The sequence below is a fragment of the Mesoplodon mirus genome (genome assembly GCF_964341445.2).
Source record: "Mesoplodon mirus genome assembly, chromosome: 4".
NCBI lineage: Eukaryota > Metazoa > Chordata > Mammalia > Artiodactyla > Ziphiidae > Mesoplodon > Mesoplodon mirus.
Window position 1 is genome coordinate 40,425,476 of NC_138979.1, and position 27,143 is coordinate 40,452,618.

General features: G+C 41.5%; 1 protein-coding gene across 3 annotated transcripts in view; it reads left to right on the top strand.

The window, feature by feature from the left end:
- NTRK3 (neurotrophic receptor tyrosine kinase 3) overlaps positions 1-26,784 on the top strand; it is a gene marked incomplete at its 3' end in the record, with an annotated part of 369,901 nt that extends 343,117 nt beyond the window's left edge. For 2 of the 3 annotated variants that reach the window (XM_082619631.1, XM_082619632.1), the window contains 2 exons: positions 23,437-23,595; positions 26,599-26,784. In XM_082619631.1, coding sequence (XP_082475757.1) covers positions 23,437-23,595; positions 26,599-26,784 — 345 coding nt within the window. Of the gene's footprint in view, positions 1-19,747; positions 19,790-23,436; positions 23,596-26,598 lie in introns of all 3 variants that reach the window. The other variant, XM_082619630.1, reaches the window with a different exon arrangement.
- Between the last annotated feature and the right edge of the window lie 359 nt (positions 26,785-27,143).

Here is a 27,143-nt window from a genome sequence, read left to right on the forward strand (position 1 = left end):
AGCCTCTGTTTTCTATTACGTGACATTATCCTGATGTCAGTCTTCTGGGCAGGTGAACGGGGTTGCTTTTACAATTCCATTCATTTCTCTCATGATTTAGTTAGGGAGGTAAATTAAGCATAGCTTCCCAAGTTCTCTCAGGATCCCATTTTTATAGGTATCTCTTCTTGGCACTGTTACCAATAAAGGCATTAACGTTTAAGATTTTTCAATGCTAACAGCTGTGTAGAGCTTGAGTTTATCAGAATATGTTTGCCAGTCTTGTGAGAATTTTGAAAGCAGGACCATTATAAGAGATTAATCACTCTCATGCTTTTAAAACATCATATGCATTTCACTCACATCAAGGTAAAACTCTTGGTTTCAGGAGTTGATGGGCTTAATTAAAGTATCAAATTGGTCAAATTTATGAATTAAGTTCAACAAATATTTATTATTAATCAACTATGTATATTTGACTGGCTAAACTTGGATGTCTCAGAGACTGAAAAGAGAAGCTACTAATAATTAAATAGATACCACAGGCATAAACTGGGACCTTCCCTGAGAAATTGGGACATACAGTCACTCTCTTTATGTACTGTGAACTGTTCTAGGTGCTAAGGATACAACTGTGAATAAAAGAGACAAAAATCTCTGACCTTAATAAGGAAGATAGAAAATAAAGATAAAGTAAAATATATTTCATGTTAGAGAATACTAGGTCCTTAGAAGAAAAATAAAGCAGAGGAGAGAAAAAGAAATGCTTGGCGATGGTGGTAATGGTGGTGGTGGGGTGGTGGTGGTGGGGTGGTTGTGGTGTGTGTGTGTGTGTGTGTGTGTGTGTGCACATGTGCGTTTGCAGGTTTAGACGGGGAGGTCAAAGCAATTGAGTCTCCTGAAGACTGCAATGTATTTTAGTTTATTTAATTTAGCCAAGGAAGGCTTTAATGGCTTGGCTTAAATTTTTCTGAAACAAGTCAAATCTGGAAATTCTGAATCCAAAGCAAAAGAAACCTCAAAAACTTCAGAATGACCAAAAAAAAATTGAGGAGGCAGAATCAGGGGTGGCCATGGCATTGGAAGCATACCTTGTCTGTTTGATAGGTTTCATCTCCAAGTAACATCACTGAGAGGGTGTCAGAAAGTGAATGAGTCTGTGGCTTTATCCACTTGGGGAGCATCTTTGTAGAAAATCCCTCAATCTTTGACTTGCCCTGGCCATTCAGGATAGTTCAAGGCTTTTCTTCTTCCATCTGGTGTCCTTGGGGATAGTAGGGGATGACAACTCACATTTATTGTACACCTACACCTGTCAGGCACTTTGCTAGGGGCTCTGAGTCTGTTTATTTAATTTACACTGTTCTCACGAAGAATTTATCAAAGTCTTACTTTATGGATTAGAACACCGACATTTAAACATGGAACTAGAAAATTGTGCAGCCAGGATCTAAACCCAGGTGAAAGTAAATCTGAAACCCTGCTTTGATCAGTTAGTCTCAGCATCCATCCATAGATACCAGTTGGCAGGAAGTAGTAGAAAGAAAAGAGAAGTAGGACTCGCTGGATTAGCACAAGGTCCTGCGAATTGGCTGATGTGCATGGCTGGATCAGGAGCAGATGTGTTGGGGTGATTGTACATGTCTTTGCTGACTGTGCATGACCGTACAGCAACTTCTGCTGCTTCTCCTTATGTTGTTGTCCTTGGGAATGGGGATAGGCATGGACCATTCGGGGGGCATGAGAGCTCGTCTTCCTGTTGGGGCATCCATCCTAGGCAGAGGTGGAGCTTGACTTCAGTGTGTCCTGGGTTCCTGGGTTTCGTGCACGTTGGAAGGAGGGCGGTGCATGGGTCTCTGTATAGATAATAGGGTTGGAGAGAATGCATGCAGCCGTCTGAGACCAGACAAAGGTTTTTCAACAGGGGATTGAGTAAAGAGTTGAGTGTGAAGAGAATCCTAAGTTTCCTGCCTGCCTTTGTGAATGGAACCCACAGACTGACTTCATCCAGTCTTGGGACTGCTATTAACAAGAAGCAGGAAGTCTCTGGACCACATCTTCTTATGGTTATACTTAACGTTGATATCACTCTGTGACCTTGTGTCTATTTGTAATGTACATTTACATACTTCTCAGAAAAAAAATTAAGTAGAATCTTATTTTATGCATAAGGTGGGCTCTTGGTAAAGTCGTGTGGTAAGCAAACCACCATTTATGTGCACCAGAGAGAGCTGCTGTAGCAAAGTGAAGAATTATTGGGGGATCTCCAATAACCCTCTCCCATTTTCCTTTTACGCTAAAGGAGGATCTTTCCACCTGCGATGCAGTTAATTCCTTGGACTTCTGTAACATATTTATCCAGAGGTCTCAATCCACGTCAAGGCAATGTCTCTTAGTTTCACAATATGTGTCATATGGATAGAGAGAAGTTATTACTCCGTCATTTACTCAGGATTTTCTTTACCATCACAATGTCAGAATCACTTAAGAATATACTCCAGGCACTTGAATGTCCCTTACTGTGGTCTTCCAGCTATTGGATGAGGGCTGCCCTGTCAAATCCTGGTTCTTTTCTGCTTATAGCCTGTTATCTAGTTTCCCTCCATCACTTTGAAACTCATGAGCTAAGGAGAAAATCATCATTCATCTTCCTCCATAGGATACTCTTCCCTGACTTGTCTCGGAGTCCCCTCCCTGGCAAAAAGAAGCCAGAAAGCAAACTACATTTTTTTCTAAAATATGAACCCATTTCAACATCAGTTGACTTCTCTCTTCTGTATCCATGTGCTCTGTGGTGTACCAATTTGGAACAGGGGTAAAGATTAGAAATGTCTGCTTATCTTTTAAGGTGACAAGGATATTCCTTCTTTCGCTGATTACATACTGCCCACCCTGCCAGGCACACATTAAATGTCTTAATTCTAGAAAGGACTCAGTTGCAGCTAGAAAGACAATGCTGGGGTCTTTGACCCAAGTCTGTGAGGGTGCTTGGTCATAAGTGAGTCCCAGTATGGGAACTTGCTTGGAGACCCAAGGCACACCCTTTACACCAGCATTCTGGGAACCCAAGGGTGTATCTCCTCATCCCAATGAACCCAGTTTTTCTAATTAACCTGAAAACACATACCTGTCTCTTTGCACACCCAAGGCACAAAAGGAGAACTCAAGATGAGCTTTTTTCACCCCCTCTCTGCATGTTAGTGTTTTTCAGCCATCACGGATGGAGGTTGTAGGGTGAATCAAGTTGTGGTAAAGTTGTCTGTGAGCTAGAGAGTATTCTAAAACACACTAGGACTTTGACGGAGTCAAAAACCAACATAGTTGAACAGCCTTGAAATTGTGGGATATGATTTTTCACCTTTTTGTTGCTATTCCAAGTCTTGCAACGTAAGAGAGTGAAGACTGGCCTTTTGGGAGGGAGCCTAATACATTGTCCTGTGGGAGATGCCTCTTAATTATGTGGCATCTCATGTCCTTAAGTTCAGGGAAATTGGTTGTGTGTTCCCAGGGTCAGTCCTTTGGGTTCTCACCTGGAGATTTGTCCAGAGATAGGAGCTCTGCCCATTCAATGGTAATAACTCCTAGTTCTCTTGGCATTGCTCTCTGATGATCTGAAAATAGATGTCTCAGATCAGAGCAAACCCCTAGAAGAGCATGCTGAGAGTTGCCTGGTATGGGGTGGGGCCCAGGGCTTCACGTGAAAGGGCTCTGGGGAGCCAGAGGGAAGATGACAGAGAAAAGAAGGGAACCATCTGGTTGTGCCATAATGCCGCTCATTAGCAAAGGTGCCCTAGCATTTTTGATGGGATTCTATACTTCTTGTTCTGGATCTTAACTCCAAAGTTGGTCAAGTCCATTTGCTTCCACAATTCTTTGGGGACAGATGACTTATGAGAAATCCGTATGTCTGGAAGGATTGTGACAAGACCTCCTGTCTGGAGATGCTGGTGGAAATAACATAAGTTCCGCTACCTCTTTTGCCTGGGTCTGCTGGGCTGGTCCCTACCTCTCTTGAGCATTAGCTAGTTCCTCTGATTTCTGCCACCTCCTCCCGTGCTGGCATTTGTGGCTAACCCTAATGGAAAGTAGATGTCTGATGCGACCTGCAGCCAAATGCACTGGTTTTGGGCAGGTGCAGTCATACAAGGAAAGCTTTCAGTTCAGGTGCTGGTCTCAGAGCCACATGTATGTAAACTGTGTCCCTGTGATGCTTGGTGGCTGATGAGACCCTGGCATGTGGGTACCAGCACACAGAGCAGGAAAGAAGAAAAGGGCACTCAGGGGGTGAGAGAAGGTATATTGCAATTCCATCCTAGCTGGGCAAGTTGGTTTCTATCTGGGCCTCTGGGATCTCTCTGAGTCTTTCTTCTTAGGTTCATTTCTAGAAATCGACATTTTATTCCTAGAAATAAAGATGAATTTGAGAGTTGAATTTTCGACTATTAGATCAAGATTCTTTTGGCTACAAGTGACAAAAAACTTAATCTATCTTAAGCAAAAAGGCAGTGTATTGCCCCAGTAATCACCAAATCCAGATTTAGAACTTATTTCTGGGGTGGCTTAATTCTAAGACCCAAATAAGTCACCAGGCTTGACATGTGTTGCTAGCTCTCTCCCTCCTTCCTTCTCCTCTCTACTCAGCCTGCTCATCATCCCTCCGTCTCTCTCTGCCTTCCTCTTTCTCTGCCTGAAACGATGATCTTAGATAAAGAGACATTAATGGGAAATAGGTTTCCAAACAATCAAGGCTAATGAATTTTGAAAATTATGATGATACATGCCGCAGGAGCTGAACAGATTATCTGGGACCTAGTTGATCACTAACAAAGACTTGTCTTCATCAGGGAGGCCTTGCCACGGGGAGCCCAGCTGAAATAATCAGCCTCACTTCTACAGGAGTCAGGCCAGGCATCACGCAGAGAAAATCTGCAAAGCAAAGACCGAGGAAGCAAAGCCTGTGACTGACTGCTTTTTCCAGTCCATCTATGAGGAGGAACATACAATGTTTTCCAGTGTCATTTTTATGAGCATTCTCTGGACCGATGTTGGCTTCCATCTTCCTTCACTGAATCTGCAGATTTAGATATTTCTGAATGAAAATCCTCTTGAGCTTTTATGGGTGTTTTTAGAGAAATCAGATTCTGGGATTTCTATCATACTGCCCCAAATCTGCCCCCTCCAGCCCATTAATTTATAGGCTTGAAAAGTTTTTTTACAAGTGAGTCTTCCTTCAACTTGAAAATGCATAAGAACTCTGACTTGGGGGTGCAAAAGAACATTGGTGTTGGAATCAGAATAATTTAGGTGTGAGGCTTGGATCTTTCACTCTTCAGCCTTTTGAACTCACATAAGTTGCTTAACCTCTTCCTCCCTCTCCTTCCCTTCCTTCCTTCATGCAATGCTTTTGATAATAATAATTCAGAGCTAAGGCATATTGAGAGGTGTGGATGAAACAGTGCATTTTGTCTTATTTATCATAGATCCTGGCCCAGTATAATCGCTCAGTAAGTTTTTGTTCTGTATCCCTGTTCACTGGGACAAGCCTTCCACCTCTGCCCCAACCTTGAAATACTGAAAGAATCTCTTTCTACCTCTGTTGCAGTGGAGACCAGAGGTTTAAATAAATTAAGATGAGGGCACCATGCTTGAGGATTGCCTAGCCCAGACTTAGCCTGGCTCTACCTCCTGGGGACTCACTAAATGACCCTGAGTAAGATATTTCATCCCCGTTTCATTAGAAACAAGAAGCCCGCTTGCCCTTATCCTCCTTCTATGCTTTTGGAAACATGAATGTGTACAATAGAGTAGGAATGCCTTTGAAAAAAACCATCCAACTGTGATTACTGGCTTAGCATTTAAGACTTTCTCCTGGGTTCATCCTCGGAGCAGTCTTCCCCCTCCTTTTGACCTTGAGGGAGAAGCCAAGAGGTAGGGCTTGTTTATAAAGGGAGAAGGGGCAGCCCACAGCTGTAGGCCTCAGATGATAGCTTGGGCTGCCAGATGTGGTGTGGAGGGAAAGCTCCTCCAGCCCTTTCATCTGAGATTACCCTTGGCTCACACCCTTCGCTGCAAAAAGGCACCCTGGGATCCAGTTGTAGAGTAGTGGGCTGTGTGGAACTAGTGGGTCTCAGAACTCTAACCTTCTCCCAGGGCTGGGAAGGGCATCCAGAGGTCATCCAGTCTTTGCTTCACCGAATCACTGTGTTTTGGAGCTAGATGACCTAAAAGTCAACTAGCCCAATTCTCTTCGCTCACCCTACCAATTTTATAAATGAGGACCCAGGGGCCCACGGATGAGCCAGGTGGTGTGATGTAAACCTAAGGCAGGGCCCTGGAGCTCCCGAGTTCTGGCCCATTGCTCTTCTTGTCTTGCTTGGAACACACACACACACACACACACACACACACACAAACTCTGGAAAGCCAGGCTGCTGAGGCTGCTGATGTTGGGAAGGACCTTAAGATGAGCTTTGTTCAGTGCTCCTGGTATATTGATGAAGATAAGAAAATTTTGCTTTGGACAATCTCATGCCGTTTTCATGTGGAGAAGAAGCATAGCAATCCTCTGGTCCAATTCTGTCCTTGTTGCAGATGTGAACATTGAGACCAAAAGGAAGCACAGGGTGCCAAAGCCGCAGGGCGACACCCTGGTAGAACTGGGGCAAGAACTCAGTTGACCTGAGTCTCAATCCAGTGTTCTTTCCACGGGGTTCCACGGCTTCCCTTGGTGTCAGATCTTCCTTCCTGCTGCCTTCCTCCCAAGATGCTGGAGGCCACCCGTCACTGTAAGGGGGGTGGCTAGGTTAACTAATACTCTTTCCTGGAATTTCGTAGGGGAAGGGCTAACTAAGAACCTGTGATGCATAAAAATAGTCGTGGTATTAACAAGTTGATTAATCACTTGGCAGTTCGCAGAGTGATTCAGCTGCTATCACCTAACTGCAGGCTTCCCTGAGAACTTAATCCTGTTATTTTTTCTAAGTTGAATCCCCACCTTTAAATGAGGATGGAGAATGTTATCCACTGGTTCATGTTTGTGGTCCTGCCAGACATCCAGCCGGTGATCTATGAGCTCTCTCCTCTCAGGCACCCAGTGTCCTGCCTTTAGAATTGAAGGATCTTTTTTCATGACTCCGAGAAGGATCCCTCTTTCTATTGGGTGAAGAGAAGCATTCAATTCTCCAGAAAGGTTTGAGTGTGAAAAGTTGTGTATTGTTCACCTTCTTGCCCTAGTTGGAGCTGCTCCAGCAACTAGTCCGAGGAGGGATTGCAAGTTTAACTCCAGCTCAGGGAAGCTAGATAAGGCAGCCTCTAGTCTAAGGAGGAGGTGCATGTTTTTTATGTCAGGTCCCATGATGCTCTTCCAAATTCTCTTTGCCTGGGACATAGCCATTGATGGTAGGCTTCTGCTGTGATATGTATTGTTTACTGAAGTAATTAAAATGTACAAAGTGTTCCCTGTCCCCCATTTTGTGCTTCCTCCCCAGCCACTTCTGGCATTTTTTGTTGGCAGTTAATAAAACAAAAAGGTGGGCCCAAAGGCCCAAGTCTCCCTCAGGTTAGAATGATTAATTTGGAGTGGTTTGGAAGTAGCAGGTTTTACCTCTAGCTACAGCCATGCCTTTCTGGCTGATGTGTTCAACCTGCACTAAGCACTGTAACTGAGGGATGGCAAATGCTTCATTAAGAGCACAGGGCAGGGCTTCCCTGGTGGCTCAGTGGTTGAGAGTCCGCCTGCCGATGCAGGGGACACGGGTCCGTGCCCCGGTCCGGGAAGATCCCACATGCCGTGGAGCGGCTGGGCCCGTGAGCCATGGCCGCTGAGCCTGCACGTCCAGAGCCTGTGGTCCGCGACGGGAGAGGCCACAGCAGTGAGAGGCCCGCGTACCGCAAAAAAAAAAAAAAAAAGAGCACAGGGCAAGTGGAGGGAGAGGGGGAGAAAGGAGGTAAGGGTTTGTTTGCTTCTTATGGCAGCACAAAACCAAAACAGACTTCTCTTTCTGGGAAGCCCAACACTGAGCGAGCCATACCCAAGGACACCTGAAATTTATTTCGGAATCCAGCCTCAATCTTTACCATCACCAAATACCCCCATCTACCTGCACCCGCAGAAGTTCCAAACCTATCTATCCCCCGTGTTATCTAAATCCTCGATGTGGAGTAGCTTCTTGCAAATATGTGCTAAGATAGCAACGCTGCTAGCACACCCACAGTGCTAATGGCGACCATCGTATCGACACTTGCCACGTGCTGGACACTGTGCCAAATGCTTTACGTGGGTTATTGTATTTAATCCTCATGGTCATTGTAGGAAGTAAACACCAGTTGATATTGAACATGTGGAGAAACCGAGGCTCAGAGAGGTTAAGGGATTTCCGGAGGTGACATGGCTATGAATTTGCGACCTTTCGTCTAACGCTGTATCACGATGTTATACTGCCTCTGCTGTACGATCTGCTTAAGGGTGGGCCACCTTCTGTTCCCATTCTGGGGACCTGTTTCTGCACCCAGCAGCGTTTTGTGGTGTTTTTTTTTTGCGGTACGCGGGCCTCTCACTGTTGTGGCCTCTCCCGTTGCGGAGCACAGGCTCCGGACGCGCAGGCTCAGCCGCCATGGCTCACGGGCCCAGCCGCTCCGTGGCATGTGGGATCTTCCCGGACCGGGGCACGAACCTGTGTCCCCTGCATCGGCAGGCGGACTCTCAACCACTGCGCCACCAGGGAAGCCCCCAGCAGCTTTTTAAATGGGAGATCTTATGCTTTTTCAACAGCATTGAGTAGAGCATGCAGGGTGCAAAGTTTGTTAGAGGCTTTAGGTCTTACCTTCCACTGACCCAGAAACAGCTACCTGCCTTTTCCAACCTCTGGCCCAGAGAGATGAGAGATGTGTGAGCCACATGCATCATGAATGACCCGAGGGTTCTCACAGTGAGGGAAATGGGAAGACCGCAGCTGGCCAAACCTCTTTTAGAGACAGTTCGGAAGCAGCCCCTCATGATGGCAGGTGTCAGACCAGCACAGAAATCCCTGTCATTGTAGGAAATAATGCTATACGTCAGTACTTTCGATGGTAGTCTCATGCTACTGGCTAGGCTTTATAAACATTCTCTAAATAATCCTCACGCATTCTGTCTGAGATAAAGATCAGGAGCACCAAACAGAGGCTGTTTTAAGCTGTCTGTTTCTGGGACAGCTGATTTGGGACCCTCGCAATGGAAGGGCAAGAAGGTGTTCCCACGACCCAGGCACTGGGTCTGCATAACAGACATTATAAATGGCGGGTCAAGCGTGCCAGGCTGTTGGAATCTTGAAATTAGAGAGGAAAAAAAAAAGCCTTCAGTTAAGAAGGCCACATAGTCTAGCCTCTCATTCAAAGCTTAAGAGGTGGGGACTCAGCCTGAGCTTATTTACAGATAAGGCCTCATTGGCTTTCAAGGGAGGCTATTCCAGCGATTATTAGAAAAGCTCTTTCTCTCATGGAGCCATTGGTGCATATTTGCTGTCTGTTCACCCCTGCTCTTGGATGGAAAGCCCAGGCTCATAAGATGATATCATAAAACTAGAATCGTGATTAAAGAATTCAATGCTGTTGTCTTAAGGCTGGTGGGATATTCATTCAATAGGAAGTATTATTGCTATTGTTATTAATATCTCTGAGAAGATGGCTGGAGGAGACAATTATAATTCGGTTTGCTTTTGGAGGAAAAAGATCCCATCTTAGTCTTTGCTTTTTAAAATTCATATTATCTTGTTCTCCCTTTTTTCTCCTGAGGCCTCTCTCACAGGCTATGCAGCCACTAACTGGCCCGGTCTTGTCTTCCCTGAGATTCACATTAGGTGCACTTCCTAAGTGTCTAAACCCTGCTTTGGTAAACAGCCACATATTCCAAGGATCCGGGTTCAGTGGCCACACTGCTCCTGGAAGCTCCTTTTAGCCACTCCCAGTGTTTGTAGGTCAAATTGTCTTGAACCCAAAAAACCCCTAGTGAGAGAGATTTGGAGTGTGGCAGTGGATTAACTTTTAGCTTGGCCTCTATCCACCATGGACTTGCTGACATTCCATTCTTGAGATGGTTTCCTTATCCATAAATCAAGAATGGTGTCTCTTTGTTGTAAGGGTCACTGAGCAGAATCCAAGGTCCAAGTCCCTGGAAAAATTGAGAGGTGCTATTCATTCATTAAACATAGACATTGAGAAATTAACATCTTTCAAGAAAGATTTTGATCCAAAGTCACATGCATGAGCATGTGTACTGAAAACCCACCATGCCTCTGTTCCGTTTAATATCTCATTTAGTGTCTGTACATGTTCTGTGTAGCTGCATTATTGTCCCCATTTTATACCCTAGAAAGCTGAGTCTTCAGAGGTCAAATACATCCCCTAGGGTTGCTTAGCTAGTAAAGGGTATTGGCCAAGTTATAAATTATCCTTTTTGCTCTGTTGGATCTTCTGTTTCTTCATCCTATAGACACATTTTCAATAGCAGTTGTTATATTTTTCAGATTTGGGGAGGCCTCTAAATATCTAGCAAAGCCATTCTTGCTTGAAAGGGATTATCTTACTTTTGCTAAATAAATCTGAATCTAAACCAAAACTTATCAGTGCTTGAGCTGTACAGGGTAAATTAAAAATCTAGATTGATCACAAAGAGGCTTTATCCTCCTGCCTTCCTTTACCTATTGATGTTTAGCAAGCACTTGGGGTCTGAATGGATCAGTCTGGATCCAGTGTGATCCATGGATCTGAGCTGAGCTGAGATCTCCAGCTTTGTTCAGCAAGTTAGGCCCTTTTAACAACATCCCTCAAGTTTGTTTCCATGAGAAGATATGAGTGCAGCCAGGAGGCTCCACGTCTGGGCATTTGGAAGAGAAAACCAGAGCCAAGTCATTTTTCAGCCCACATCTTTGAACTTGCAATGTAAGCTCTATAAAAATATACATTGTTTGGGGAAGTAAAGGACAATGAGTTCTCAGAATGAGTGCCAGCATTTAGGCAGGATTTAGAAAGAGGAAAACAAAAGGGGAAGTTATAAAAGGTATGTGTCCTGGGGCTTCCATCTGAGAACTTGCTCCGGGCAGATGCAGCTCTAGGTAAGAGAGTTGGGCAGAATCACAATGGGCCCCTTTATCCTCTAGGTTCACACTGCTAAACAACTTGGCTCTTAAAACTCCTTGTATTTTTGGAAAACTCCAGTGGTTTTTCCTAATCCTGGGGCTAGAGGCTCAGCCTGAAACATCCATTCCACCAAAGTTCTCCTAAACGGACGTTTCTTGCTTAAGCCCTGCTTGGAGGGCGGGAGCAGTGCTATAATAGTGTCTTTGTGAGTTTCCTCTCCACCTTCCCTCCAAAGAATTCCAAGCACCCATTAGACCTGGGGCCGTGATCTTCAGTTTGTGTCTATAAGAAGTTACCTAATAATTTGCCCTACTTGATTGGGAAGAGGAAGAGAGACAAAAAGAACACAAAAGCAATTTTGCCTTATTAAGTCAGAAGTCTGATGTCACTGTAGAAAATCTCAATCTTTTGTATAAAGGTTTCATCATGAAATCTCTGCAACTGGTATGAAGCCACAGACAGACACATATTTATGAGTGCACACACACATAGATTGTAGGTCTAAACCAAACAAATACTCAAGCTAATATATCCCGAAGGCACACACCATTACAACAGGAGGAAACTCAGAGTTCTGCCAGGTGACCCAAAGTCTGTACACATCAGTGAGAAAAGGAGACTATAGATCCAAAATTTAAACTTCATGAGATTCAATCTGTGTGTTTTTGATTTGTACACCTTTATGTATGTATGCTCTTCTCCACTAAAATGTTCACATTGAGAACAAGACTCTTTGGAACTTTAGTTCCATTTCATTTACTCTCCTTAGTGACCTTGGACAAGTCACTGCCTCTCTTCCAGCCAAGGTTTCTATGCCCTTAGGGGGATTAGGTAATTTCCAAGGCCCTTCCCAGCCCTGTGTGTTCATGAGCTATAGCTTTAGTGTTGAATCTCTCCTTTCAGACCCTGGATTCTAAAGAACTTGGATTTGAGGGGCTGGACAGTGTGCAGTTGCAGCGCAGACTGGTCCCCTAAAGATGCACCAGGAATCCAGATGGCATCTGGAGGGAAAGAGTATAGGTTCAGACACCAAAGAAGCATGCCTAGTGAATGATCAAATTTTAGAGCTGGGCAGGGAGGTGAAAAGCTGGTTGAAAATACAGCATCCTCAACTCAGAAGACCACACTGGAGAAGTGAGGGGAGAAGGGAAGAGGAGGAGGAGAGAGAAGTTAGAACTTAGAGAGTTCCCTGAGGGCAGGCTGCCATTTCAAAGGCTCCGAGGGCCTCCCATATATGTGGGGACAGAGCTATTAGGAGAGCCCAGCAGTTGGAGTGGGGCGGGCAGTGAGAAGGTTAATTCCAGGAATGAGGGCTCTGCCATTCTGGCGAGTTTTGAGACTGTCAGCAAAGCTAACCAACTGGTTTAGAGTGAAATCATTTATTTTTGCTATCTTGGAGACAGGATGCAAGGACTTTGATATATATATACAATGGACTATTACTCAGCCATGACAAAAAATGAAATAATGCCATTTGCAGCAACATAGATGCACCTGGAGATTATCATATTAAGTGAAGTAAGTCAGACAGAGAAAGACAAATATCATATGATATCACTTCTATGTGGAATCTGAAAAAATGATACAAATGGACTTATTTACAAAACAGAAACAGACTCACAGACACACAAAACAAACTTATGGTTACCGAAGGGATTAGCAGGGGACCGGTAGATAAATTAGGAGTTTGGGATTAACGTGTACACACTACAATATACAAAATAGGTAAACAAGGACCTACTGTATAGCACAGGAAATTATATTCAATATCTTGTAATAATCTATAACGGAAAAGAATCTGAAAAACTACAGGTATGTGTATATATATATGTGTGTGTGTGTGTGTGTGTGTGTGTGTGTATAACTGAATCATTTTGCTATACACCTGAAACTAACACAACATTGTAAATTAACTATACTCCAATTTTAAAAAATGGTTAAAATGAAAAAAAAAAGCAAAAAAAAAAAAACTTTGGGCCTTTCCTCCTACACTTAGGTCATTTATTTCAAGAGGTATCAGAGGGAGATTTCACCAACTTCATATGTTCAGGGCATGAGCGACAGACCTGTGTTTGTATCCATGACTGTACTCACATGCATGTGATTGACATGCACATATGTTCATCTAAAGAGTCTCCTTCTCGATGTATGGATGTATGTGTCTGTATTGGATGTAGCTAATACTGATATGCAGCCCGTGTGGGTGAAAACCCCAGACCCTCGGGAATAAGAGTGGCAGTGATTTTAAAGACTGTGTTTAGTGGCTGGGACTCCTACCTGGGGCATGTTCAAGGTGACTGCCCCCCGCCCGGCTGATGAGCTGCTCAGACGAGCAGAGCTGGGTGTAAGAGGCAAAGCTACTGGGGCATATGGGAAACCACGAGACTTCCCAGGGGATGAAGAAAGCATATATGCTAAGCCTTTCATTTTCCTTAATGGATATGGAGACTCTTCTATGTGCTGAGACATGCAATTAAGAGAGATTAAAATTGAATAAATAGGGCTTCCCTGGTGGCGCAGTGGTTGAGAGTCCGCCTGCCGATGTAGGGGACACGGGTTCGTGCCCCGGTCCAGGAGGATCCCACATGCCACGGAGCGGCTGGGCCCGTGAGCCATGGCCGCTGGGCCTGTGCGTCCAGAGCCTGTGCTCCACAACGGGAGAGGCCACAACAGCGAGAGGCCTGCGTACCGCAAAAAAAACCCAAAATTGAATAAATAAAAAATAATGACACCATAAATGACAATCTTTATGATAATCTCCTGATTAGGGTATTTTACCATTAATGTACATTGCAAAGTTTCTATAACTCTTCAGAAAGCAACTGCCATTCTCATCTGCTTTAACAGATTTTGACATGGCCCATATAGATTAGTGATTCCAGAGGAAGCTTGAATCCTTCCATTGGTATCAATAATGCCCTGTATTTGTTCACCTTTGCTGGGTCCTTATTTCTTTATCTGGAATATATGGGTCACTTTGTCTCCTTTATACCTTGTCAGAGTTATGTGAGGATAGACATTTTGAACTTCTGGGAGAGAAGCGGGCTTCTGTATGTCCTTTGAAGAAGCTGCCTCCTTTTCTGTGTAATTAGATGCAGAGACCTGAGAGCCTTCTCGAGCTCAGCTGAGTTTCTCTTTAACCCACAGCAGTGGGTTCCCTCTGACTGCAGGGAAGTTGGCATCATTCTATGGAAATAAGCAAGACAATTTCCTTGTTCAGGAAAGATGCATGAGGGAAGGGATGTGGGAACAGATGTATATGTATGACTGATTCACTTTGTTATAAAGCAGAAACTAATAAAAAAAAAAAGAAAAAAAAAAAAAGGAAAGGCAGGCTGCGAACAGAAGGGATGGCTGTGTGAAGGGGGGGAGGGGAGAGGTTTGCCTCCCACCAGGAACACTCTGCCCCAGGGCATCCTGCCCCCAGAAGGAAAAGGAACCTGGCAGCCTCTGCAGCCACCCTGCTTTTCCACCCTTCAATCCCACTTACTCCTGGCCCTCAGGGCAAGGCTGGGAGTGAAAGCTGAAGGCTTGAATGAAAGAAATGAGGCTGGAGGATTTCAGGCAAGCACCTGAGGCTGGAGGTGAGGCTGTAGTTTTTGCTCTCCTCTTTTCACATTCTCTCCCAGGATATAGCTGCAGGCCTGAGGATGGGTGGCATACAGCCTTGGGGAAAGATAGAAGTTAGCAGACTCTAAACTTTACACTCTAGATGCCCGGGCTCTATACCTGTCATCTTCAAACTTTAATGCCCCTAAAAGAATTTTGAAAAACCATGTATGTCCCTTTGCATGTTTTAAGTTGCCATCTAAAATCGTCACCATACTTTTAAGTATGTCATTTCCACAGCGCTGTAAATATTGACATTAAAAAAATACATCGCTCCTTTAATGCTAATGAACTTTAAATACCAGAGCAATTTGACCTATCATCTATAAAACACATGAACAAGTACTTAAACACTCAGGTTCCTTTCACAGAGTTTATTCATTTGTCCTCTGTAGGTTTTCTATCCTAAGATTTAGAGTGAGTGAGAGATTTGTCTTTCCTTTTGAGAGTGGCAGGCATGTGTGTGTGTGTGTGTGTGTGTGCATGCACAGTTGGCAGGGAAATTGCTGGACCACAGTGGGTTCTCAGTGTTAGAAAAAATTCATAAGAGAGTTGAGGATCTGCATAATCCTTCAAAACTATCCTTGCCTGGGTACCCATTGGAAAGACTTCATGTATCTCCAAAGTTATGTTATTGACAACATTTCAGTAGGCACTGCAGTCTATCTCTGCCTGTTACACTCCATGGAAATTTTAGGCAATTACCCTTTAGGGGGAGTGAGAACCACCTGAGCTATACGTAAAGAGAGCATTTCCCTGTTGACAATAACAAAAGAATGGAAACAACCCAGTCTTATCAATAGTGGATTGATTGGATAAACTGTGGTGTGATCATGCACATGGAGTTCTATCTAGCTATAAAAGGAATGAGAGAACCCCAGTGGGGAAAAAAAGTAAAGTATGTAACAGGTATGGTATCCTACTTTCATTTATGAAAGTGAGGAAAATGAATATAATCCATATTTTCTTATGTTACAAACAATAAAAGAATAAACTAAAAACAAACATAAAATGGTTGCCTCTGGAGGAGGAGGAGATCAGGGTGAGGAGAGTGAACAGAGATGGAACTAGACTTAGATTTCATGTACCTTGATTTTTTGGTTTGACTTTAAAACCATGTAACGGTTTTTGCATCTTTGTAAAACATTATGTCGAATGGGAAAGAAAAAGCAAAGCAATTCTTAAAAATCAAAAGCAAAATGAAACAGATAAACCTGTGTATTAGGTTGGTGACTTCGTCACTCAGAGAGGAATTACTTCACGTGACTTTAAAACATAGCAATGTTTTAGGTATGTCCCTAGTAGGTATACCTTAAAGATGAAAAGAACTGCAAAGACTGTAGACAGCTTTCAGCAATCATGTTGTTAGTAATGATACTTGAACTGAATTTGAAATATATATATTAGGATAAAGCAAGTAAGTAATACTACTAATGTAAGAATCAAGATTTTCAGCATAAGAAAAAAAATATGGATATAAAACCGAAGTCAAGTAAAAGCTCTGTAATCCTAAATTTGAGTTGGAAAAATCAATATAAACTCCTGAAGTATTTTCTTTCGAAAGAAAAGTTTTTCCTAGTTATTTCCATTATAAGGACCCAGAAATTCTGACCAACCCAACAGCAGTGAGCATTCCTGGCTTCCATAGTGTGGTCTCTAAATTCCATTGTCCACCAAAAGGATCCAGGGTTCCTTGAAAAAATGACTGAGTCTAGGGCCAGGGCAGCAAATGGACAAGATGAGCCTAGGATATTTTTTCTTGTCCGAAAGCAAGGATGCTATCAAAGACCATTGGTGTTTGGTGAGAGGTGCCAACTTGAAGAGGCTGCTACTGGCCAAAGATTGAACAGTGAACATCAAAAAGAGCAATTATAATTGATGGAAACACTTCAAATGTATTAACACACACACACGCACAAGCGCACAAAGAATTGATGATGCTTCTCAAAACCAAACTAAAACAAAACAAACCTCTCTCACTGGTCACCTTTGGAGGATGCTACGGAAGGGACTCATTATTCTGAGAACTGGTAAATCAAAGGAGTTTCTAATATAAACTGTTATCAGTGTAACCAAATAGTTAGTGAAGGAAAGTTTGTTTTTTTTTGTTTTTTTTTTGTTTTTTTTGCGGTACGCGGGCCTCTCACTGCTGTGGCCTCTCCCATTGTGGAGTACAGGCTCCGGACGCGCAGGCTTAGCGATCATGGCTCACGGGCCCAGCCGCTCCGCAGCATGTGGGATCTTCCTGGACCAGGGCACGAACCCGTGTCCCCTGCATCGGCAGGCGGACTCTCAACCACTGCGCCACCAGGGAAACCCTGAAGGAAAGTTTTTATTCATAGAAGATTTCCAACTAATCTATGCAGAGGGAATGCTAGAATTAGAATGTCACCCTTTTAAGGCCACTAGTGAAATAATGGATCTGGGCAATGATCATCAGCGGCCACTGACATCGTTAGGTAATAGGCAACTTTGTAAAGGCAGATCAGGCTGACAGCACCCGAATACACAATAACAGAGGTGATGGAAGGTATTACTCAAGGTAGTGTAATCCGAAGACCTCCAAGAAGTTATTTTATTTTTAGACTCATTTCTTGGAATTTTCGCCTTATTCCTATATATTTCCTATTTTAAGGCTCAGCTTTCAGTTCCTTAATGTATCTCATTGAGAGCTTGGATCATTAGCAAGAATTTCTCAGGCAGTGCCTAGGCAAATTACCTTATCTTCATCTGTGAAATGGGGATACTAGGGAATTCTACCACATAGGACGAGAGAGAGTATTAAATGTGAGGTGTGTGTAACATCCAGTGGCTGATATTTAGTGTGCATTAATTAGGACTATTCCTTTTTTTGTTTGTTTTTTGTTTTGCGGCACGCGGGCCTCTCACTGCTGTGGCCTCTCCCGTTGTGGAGCACAGGCTCCGGACGCTCAGGCTCAGCGGCCATGGCCCACGGGCCCAGCCGCTCTGTGGCATGTGGGATCCTCCCGGACCGGGGCACAAACCCGTGTCCCCTGCATCAGCAGGCGGACTCTCAACTACTGCGCCACCAGGGAAACCCAGGACTATTCTTATTAAGATTATTATTTCAGCCCATTGCTTGCCTGGCTAGGTTTCACCATGGGGATATTTGTCAGTATTTTTTTTTACCAAGGAAGGATTTGACCACTACCTTTCCCAGACTGTATCTCTCCAATGTGGGAGAAGGACACAAGAATGCAGGTAGCTCTGAAGGAAAGTCAGTGTAGTCTAGGTGGATCTATGGGAAATATGGACAATCTAGGAAATCAGGTTTGTTCTGCTGCTCACTACACATAGGGCACAGTCATTGCACTTTATGTGTATTATTTTTTGTATTTAGTGATGCTCCGTTGGTTTTTATATACATCATCTCACTTTAGATACGGCCGTTGCTTGAATCCTATGTTGAAGATGAGGAAACTGAAATTCAGAGAGATTAAGAGCTTGTCAAAAGTCACATCAGAATAAGCTTCTGACTTCCAACTTATTACTTTTCATTGTTATATCACAGTTCACTTGAAATGTTTTAGTCCACTTCTGAAGGAATGTCATATAAACTTCACCCACATTGGTGGTGCCGCCCAGAGAAAATCTTGATAAATTAGTGGTACCTCTGTGGCCAGTTAATACCCTTCTGATAATTTCTGCCCAGACGCTTAAGCTCATCAAAGTTTACACCAGCACACTCAAATTTCTCTTACGGTAAACTTGGAAATTTCAATTTGGAATGGCTCTTCCGGATTGTGTATAAAATCATCAAATGAGGCAAACAACCAGCATCAATTTGGAGAAATCTGTTATTTACCATTTTTCATCAAGAAAAATGTTCCCATATTCCTAACCTCTTTTTCTTATTATTCAAGAAACCAGGTACAATAAACCATTCCACTAGATTCTATCAAAAACCCAATTTTTCCTCAAAAGTAATATTTTGATTTAGAATGTAAATAAATTAGGTCCACTGGTTTTCCTTTAGTTATATGTGTATTTTTTTCTTTTATTGTTTAAAATTTTCAAATGTGGCACACGATTATGATAAAATTACAAACAGCATAGAAATACATACTATAGTAAAAAAAAATGGAATTTTCTCTTTAGTCGGTTCTCACTCTCACTTTCCTTTCTAGAGAAAACCACTGGTTTAATGGCTATATTTCTGGACATTTTCTATGCATTTACAGAGTTATATACTACATTATTGCCTTTTAATATATTTGCTTATGCATACACATTTTTACATAAATGAGAATGCTAATATATATTTTTAATGTTTTGCATTTTCAATTACTATATCCTAGACGTATTGACATATCACTCTACATAACTCCACTGTATTCTTTTTAACTGCTGCATATACATTTCATGATGAACAAATTGCTGCCCTTAAAAACAATGAAATAAAATATCTTCAACGAAGTATTTTTACTTACATGAGCAAGTATTTTTCCAAGACTTCTAGAAGTGAAATTGCTGGATTAAAAGACACTTAACATCTTTAGTGTGGACAGATTCTGCCAGGCTGCCCTCAAAAAAGGCTACCCCAGTCTTAGCAAGGAATAACTCTTCCTCAGGACCTCTCATGCACTGGATAATACCAGTCTCTTCATTTCCCCCACATAATATTAAAAAAAATGTGTCTTTTATTGTTTTAATTGACATTTCTTCACGTGTTTGTGGCCATTTGTAGCTGTTTTGTGAATCATCTACTCTTACCCTTGATTCGTTTCTCTGTTGGATTTCTTATTCTTAACTAATTTAAGGAAGCACTTTATAATATATGGATTTTAATTCCTTGTTACATATATTGCAAATATTTTCTCTGTCATTTGTCTTTTAACTATGCTTATTTTGTATTTTGCCATGCAAAAGTATTGAATTTTATACCAGTGGTGTCTCTGAATTCTGTCCTTTATGGCTCCTTGAACATGTGTCTTATTTAGGAAGGCCTTCCTCTCCTGAGGTTATCCAAATACTTTTCTAAGTTTTCTTCTAATATGCTTATTGTTTTGTTTTTTATGTTTAGCTCTTTAATCCATCTGGAAATGATTTTTGTATATGGTGTGAGGTAGGTATCTAAGTGTACTTTTTAAATGAATAGTTCATTGTCCCAACACTGATTACTAACCTATCATTTCATATATTAAATTCCAGTATTGATACATGGGTCTGCTTCTGGACTCTATTTTGTTCCATTGATCAGTGAAATTGTCTATTCCTATGCCAGTAACACAGTGTGTTCATTCCTGTAGTTTGATAATATGTTATGCTATCTGATACAGCAAATATCCCTTGTTGTTCTATCTCAAGTATATCTTAGTTTATTTTAATCAAATATTTACTCCTCTCGATGAATTTTGGTATCATATTGTCAGTTTTCATATATCATTCCATTGAGGGTTTTATTTAGATTGTGTTGAATTTTTAGATTAATTTTAGGGAAGAATGAGAGGTTCATGATATTGAGTCTTCCTATCTAAGGAAAAGACAATCTTTCCATGTATTCAGATCTTCTTTTATGTTTTTCAATACTTTTCTTTACATAGACCTTGTATATTTTCTGCTAAGGCTATACCTAGGAATCTTAAACATTTTATTGTTGTTGCTAATGTACGAGCATGTTTATTTTCTATTGAATTTTGAAGTCATTTTACTAGTGCATGAGAATAGTCTGATTTTTGTATATTCATTTCATGTCTGGGTAGCTTACTAAATCATATAATGGTTCTAATTGCTTTTTAGCTAATTGTCTTGAACTGTCATATCATATGCGAACAATGGTGTTTTGACTCCTCCTTTTCAGTATTTTTACCTTGTTTTTATTCCTGCTTTATTGTAGTGGCTAGGGCCACCTGAAAAGTATTGCATAAAATCAGTAATAGAAGATACCTTCTATACTTTCAATGTTTTATCAGTAAATATGATATTTAGTATATTAAATACAGGAAGTTACCTTTTATTACTAATGAATTAGGGCTTTTAATCAGTAAAGAGTGTTGGTAATTTTGGGCATCTTTTGAAAGAATGGCTTTTCTTCTTTTATTTTTACCTTATGTTTACTTTGTTTCTTCTCTTGGAATTTCAGAGTTCCTGTGAGGATAATATGTGATTAGTTTTTATAAACGCCTTTTAGATAATTGAAAATAATATGCAACTTTTTCAGGAGGCTGAAATATACATGCATCACTCATATATATCAATTAAAACTCATTTTTATTTTTTAAATGTATCTTTATTTTTGTTGTCTTCTTGATCTGTCATCTTGCAAAATAAGTGTTTTAATTTTCCACTGTAATTGTAGCTTTGTTTTCCTTTATTTATAACCTGTTTTACTTGTTATACATTTTTGTTGCTATCTTAATTGGAGCAAAAAATTTCATAATTTTCATAATGGCGAATTTTACCATCTTCAAATATAATATAGACCACTTTGTATCCATTTAGTTCTTGGCTTTCTGAAATTTTTTCATATATGCATTCAATTTTGATATGTTCTATATTTAATATATGACATATATTCAATATACTATATATGAATTATATTTTCAATGTATATTACACATATTGAATATTATCTATTCAATATATATTATATATTCAATTATATATTGTAATATATTATTATGTATAGTGAATATTATACACATTGTATATTCAATTTTTTTACTGTTTGTTATATTTTTGTATTCTTTCAAAAGTTTCAGTATTTTCAAAATTCTTTCAAAATTTTCAGTATTTTCTGTTATTTCCTTTTAAATATGTCTTTTCCAGATAACATGCATCTTGATTTTTTAACATAAATGTTTCTCTTATTTAAGAGGTATCATATATAACCCATTAATTCTTATTGTTTATAGTGATATTATTTAAACTTCTTTTTCATTTTTTGCTATTCACTATTATCCCTCCCCCTTTTTGTAGTCTTTTTGGTATTGGTTAGAGATTTTTGGTTCTATTTTCTTGAAACTGGTTTGGAAGCTATATGTACTATTTCTATTCTTTTAGAAGCTACTTTAAAATTTTAGCAAGCACATTTAAATTTAAACTGTTATAATCAACAACTGATGACTTTCTGTAAGCTCCCTTGCCCTTCCTTCTAAAAGACAGAGCCCTTATCAGGCTTTTGATTATTTCCCTACCTACTCATCTGTGCACTTATTGTTGAAATTATCTGGACATTTCATTCCAGAATATTGTTAATAATAGCAGAGATAGTACTATTTGTATTATTACTATTATTATTTACTTTATGCCTCTATTTTACAGGAATCATTTATTAGTAATTATATTACATTTTACTACCACATTAGTGACCATTATTTAGATTTAAATTTTGTTTTTTGTGGCTTATTTGCTTTGTACTGTTTGTTATATTCCAAGTCACTGTATATTTTAGATTCTTTTTCCGTTTTTCTGGAGTACATCCTCAATTAATTTTTTCTTCTTTGTTTTTCTCAAAGGCTATGAGTGATAAACTTTCTGAGTCTGTTTGTCTGAAAGAAACACCTTCATTTGTCTTTACATTTGATACAGAGCTACCTTGATTATAAAATCCCAGGTTGAAAACAACTTCTGCAAATCCATATTATCATTTATCTTCTAAAATACTTCAAGTGGATAAGGCAAACACGATCTCTTTTTTTTTTTTTAGAAACAAGGTTGCCCATTGCCAACAAGTCATTCTTTCTTAAGTGTTTATGATTATAATTCCTCCAACTGGCCCATCATAAAAATGAGAACTTTGATTAATACCAATAGTTCATCAGGACATTTATAGAGAGCTTCTTCTATCAGTCGAAAGCAGTTTTCTAACAAGTTTCATGTATTAGCCAGAAGTTCCAATTTCTGATGCTCTATTTATGAATGATACAGTTAGTTCCTGAGTTCTAAAACATGCTGTGAATTTTCTTCCACTTATGCTAATAATATGTCTAACCTCCTGGGCAGTGAGGATTTCCCTAATGTTTTTTCTCAGGAAAGTGTACCCTGAATGTCAGTCACTTCCTCTTGCCCTTGGCTGTCAGATCTGTAAACCCACAGGTGGCTGATGTCCTCCTCGAGCTATTTTAAAAAAGCACTTTCCTTACTGGCCTTTGAGATCTTGCTAAGAACGCTTGTGAATTCTCTTCTGGTCCACCTGATTTCTCATTAGTATGTGGTCTTTCATACTTTTGAACTTCCCTATCCCCTTCACTCAGAACACTGAGTTCTAAGTAACAGTGAGAAATTCAAGATTGTCAGATAAAGCTAAAGTCATAGTAATAATACAGATTAGATGCACATGGACTATGCTGTGCTTTAACCTCCTTGGCCAAGGAGTCTAACCTAATATCTGCAAATACTCTGATACTTGGTAGCCTTGCTCAGTGATTCCGTGGCTTCCCTCTGGACTCCCTCTCAAGGTTAGATTTGATTGTAGTACCAGATTCTGAAATCTTCTCTCCCACTTCAAGTCATCTTGTAATCTTTCTTTATATTCCATGCCAAGGAATGTACCTTCCCTTAGGTGTTATCTCTAATTGCTACTCTAGCTGCCTGCAGTATCGTAGGCTTAATCTCCACTGGCCCCCCACACCCATCACAAAAGTTGCACCACATTTGGCTATCTTAGAATAAGATGCATCAAGAGGGCATCTGCCTATGAAGAGTGCAGACTGATGTGACTGATTCTGGCAATCTGGTCACTGTGTGTGCTTCTGTCTCGACCCCTTTTAGGTGGGAGGACACACCATGCTCCCCATTCGTTGGATGCCCCCTGAAAGCATCATGTACCGGAAGTTCACTACGGAAAGCGATGTGTGGAGCTTTGGGGTGATTCTCTGGGAGATCTTCACCTATGGAAAACAGCCATGGTTCCAGCTCTCAAACACAGAGGTACAGAAAGGGGACAGATGGGAACCTTGATTTGGAAGAAGACTGATAAGAGACATCTCAGGCCAGCACTTAGAGTGTGTAAAACATTAGGTGGGGTTTGGAGCCAGCAGAGCAAATGCTGGCAGAAGCAGAAGGAGAGACCTTCTTGGTAGAAAAAAATTATAGCTGTAGGAAATGTGCTGTGATTGTCAAGAGAGCATGAAATTAGATGTCGAAATTGAGATGCAAGTCACGGTTCTGTTTGCTCTGCTACACTTAAAAATCACAAATGTTTCACTAAGACAGAAAGTGAAAACAATAAACAACTATGAGTTTTTCAATTGTGCCATCTTGTGGAAACACCTACTATGCCCAAGTCATCTGGGTCCCCAAAGGCTTTAGGTAGACCAGGCCCAGAGATGTGCAGGAAGGTGAACTGGGAAGGCAAATTTCATGTTACTGATAGAGCTGTGTGTGGACTTCCAGGAATAAGATGAATCATAACAGTAAATGTAATAATACACACATTATGTATTTTATACTTTTGATTTACAATATTAATAAAAAATGCTAGTCATCAAATTTAATAATAGCTAACATTTAGTGCCAGGCATTTTCCTAAGCACATTAGCCTATATTAACTCAGTACTTTTCACACAAACACTTGTTGAAATTCAGGACAAAGGAAGGGGCGCTCCTTGGGGTTCTGGAATGGACTGGCCAGAGGTGAAAGCATCGGCCCGGAGAAGGCTTGGGCCGTGGTCCAAAGCAAGATGCTTCTCAGTGACATTGTGTCGTCCCAGGGAACTCAGTCCAGTTAGTAGACAGTAAAGGGCTTGGTTTCCCAACCCAGCAGACCTATAAAAGATTGCAGTTTATGGTCTTCTGTTTTCTGGGAAAACATGAACATGAGGACCTTTTAATATTAGAATCCTATCTGAATATTCCAGAAAGTGTCTCTCTTCTTGGAAGTTATGTTCATTTTTGCTTTCCTATACCCTGACCGTTTAATTAAGTAAATGTCAAAGACTGAAAAGAAGGCATTTTATTACATTTGTAACATCTCATCATTTGCAAACTGAATGGGTCCTGACCACATTTCCCAAAATAGGACAAAATATTTTGACAACCTTTAAAAAAAATGTAAGTGTGTATATCAGAACTCATCTGTTGTGATGCTTTAAAAAATTATTGTTTTCCTGAGTAGGGGGTAGTGGTAAACATACACACACATACACATGCATGCATGCATATATACACATGCTTGTGTACACACGCTGGCACATTTGCATGCACTCAGGCACACAAGGCACCCTGATCACAGCCCCTATGTAGTTTGGTTGCCCTAGTAAAGAGGGGAATCTGGGCTGAGGGTTCTATTGGTCTCAGCAGATGATCTGTCCTGGATACCTAAACTGGCTTAGAGTAGCTAACGGGGCTCTTGTGGTCATCTCTGACACTGCTTGGTAAGGCACTGGCCTTGAAGATGGGCTTCCTACTCCCAGCCACCTCTTCCACTCTACCAACCCCTGCAGTGAAGTCCTGACAGTCACTGATAATGAGTTTCTCTATTGAAATTGACAAACTGGAGAGCCCCACATTGGAGGAGACACCACCCTTCAGTGCTTTTGATCTTAGCACTAGGCAGCGGCCACTGCAGTTTGAACTGGACCCCTTTTCATGGAGGTGAACATAATGGAAGGTGGAGACAGGGTTCAAATAAAAACAGGGAACAGGAGCAGCTGGAGACCTTTCAGGCTAGCAAAGAACAGAGCCTAGTGGGCCTTTGCAGACTCTGGGGTGACCAGGACCAGGAAAGTGCTAACACAGTGATTGTTTGACAAGCCATCTCAGAGTCAGAGTGACATGAGCCCACACTCCAGACAAGGCGCTGTTGGGGGCAGCCTAGGGAGATAAAAACTATATACAGATTAATGGGGGCAAAGAGAGGAAATAACATTTTTCACATACTCTACTAGAGAAAATTCTGTGTGATTTTATCATCACGGTCTGTCTTCAAAATGAGGAAACTGTGGTTCGGGGTACATACGTTACCCAAGGTTACAGTGGGAGAGTTAGGCAGAAGTTAAAATAACCTGAGAACTGTAAGACTGAAAATTCACAGTGTCAGCAAAGAAATCTTTTTGAGGAATTGGAATTGAACTGCAAATTACAGGCGTGGTCCTGAAGGGCCAGCTGGGGATGGTCCACCTGTATGTTATTTGCTTCCTTCCTACGCCTCCCTATGGCCTCCCGTTTGGTACAGTGGCTCATACAATCCCTTTCCCTGGCCTCATGTGGTCCTTACAGCAGTCTTAGGAGGTGGTCAAGGGAGACATTTGATCCCCATCTTACAGGTGAGGATGCTGAGATCCTATGAGGTTAATTGACTTTCTCTGGACACCCAGCTGGGCAGTGGTGAATCAGGTGGTTAGTCCTAGTGTTAAGGACTTTTCAAGAAACGGGATACATGGTTTAGTGCAAAGAGCAAGGGAGGATGCGCCTCACTGAGGAAGGGACATGTGTAATGGCTTAGAGGTAAGCCTCACGTGTGCACCGAGGCTGTGCCTGGGAGGGGAGCTTGACAGGAAGTGGGAGCCACGGAGGGGCAGAGCTCCTTCAAGGGGGTTTCAAAATCATGCAGGCTCCTAAGAGGGGGTGGGACAGGTCAGATGCCAATCCCCACTGCCAAGTGGGAAATGAATGCAGCTCAGTCATCTAGATAAGACTCAGGACTAGAGAGGAAGAGAGAAGTGGAAGGAAGAGTGTCTGGGAGTTGGACGCCTGGCCTAAGAGATGGAGAATAGAGGGCAGCAGTGGGCTGGACCAGCCAGTGCTGGATCATGGCCCTTGGAACCCATGCACAGGACAGACGTGCAACTCTGGTCTCCAGCCCAGCCTCAGGAGGGTACCCCGCCTCTGCACTGAAGCTCATCAGTGAAGTCATTGCCTTCTGCTGCGCCTGAGCCACAGGGCCAAGGCTGAGCTTTGGTGATAACTTCCCTGTTCTCCTCCCTTTTTCAGGTCATTGAGTGCATCACCCAAGGTCGTGTTTTGGAGAGGCCCCGAGTCTGCCCCAAAGAGGTGTACGATGTCATGCTGGGGTGCTGGCAGAGGGAACCGCAGCAGCGGCTAAACATCAAGGAGATCTACAAAATCCTCCATGCTCTGGGGAAAGCCACCCCCATCTACTTGGACATCCTTGGCTAGTGGTGGCCAGTGGTCGTGAATTCATATTCTGTTGCCTCTTCTCTCCCGGCCTCACACCCCTTCTTTTCCACTGCACAGACTCTTTTCTTCCATCCTTGACTGAAGCAAACATCTTCATATAAACTCAAGTGCCTGCTACACATACAACACTGAAAAAAAAAGAAAGAATAAAAACCCTGTAAGGCAGTTTGGCATATATATATATATATATATATATATATATATATATATATGTATTATATATATATATATATATAATATATATATATATAATATATATATATATTTATATATCTAACTATCTATCTATCTATATCTACAGAGAGATAACCTCTTCTCTAATGCACAGAGAAGCTGCT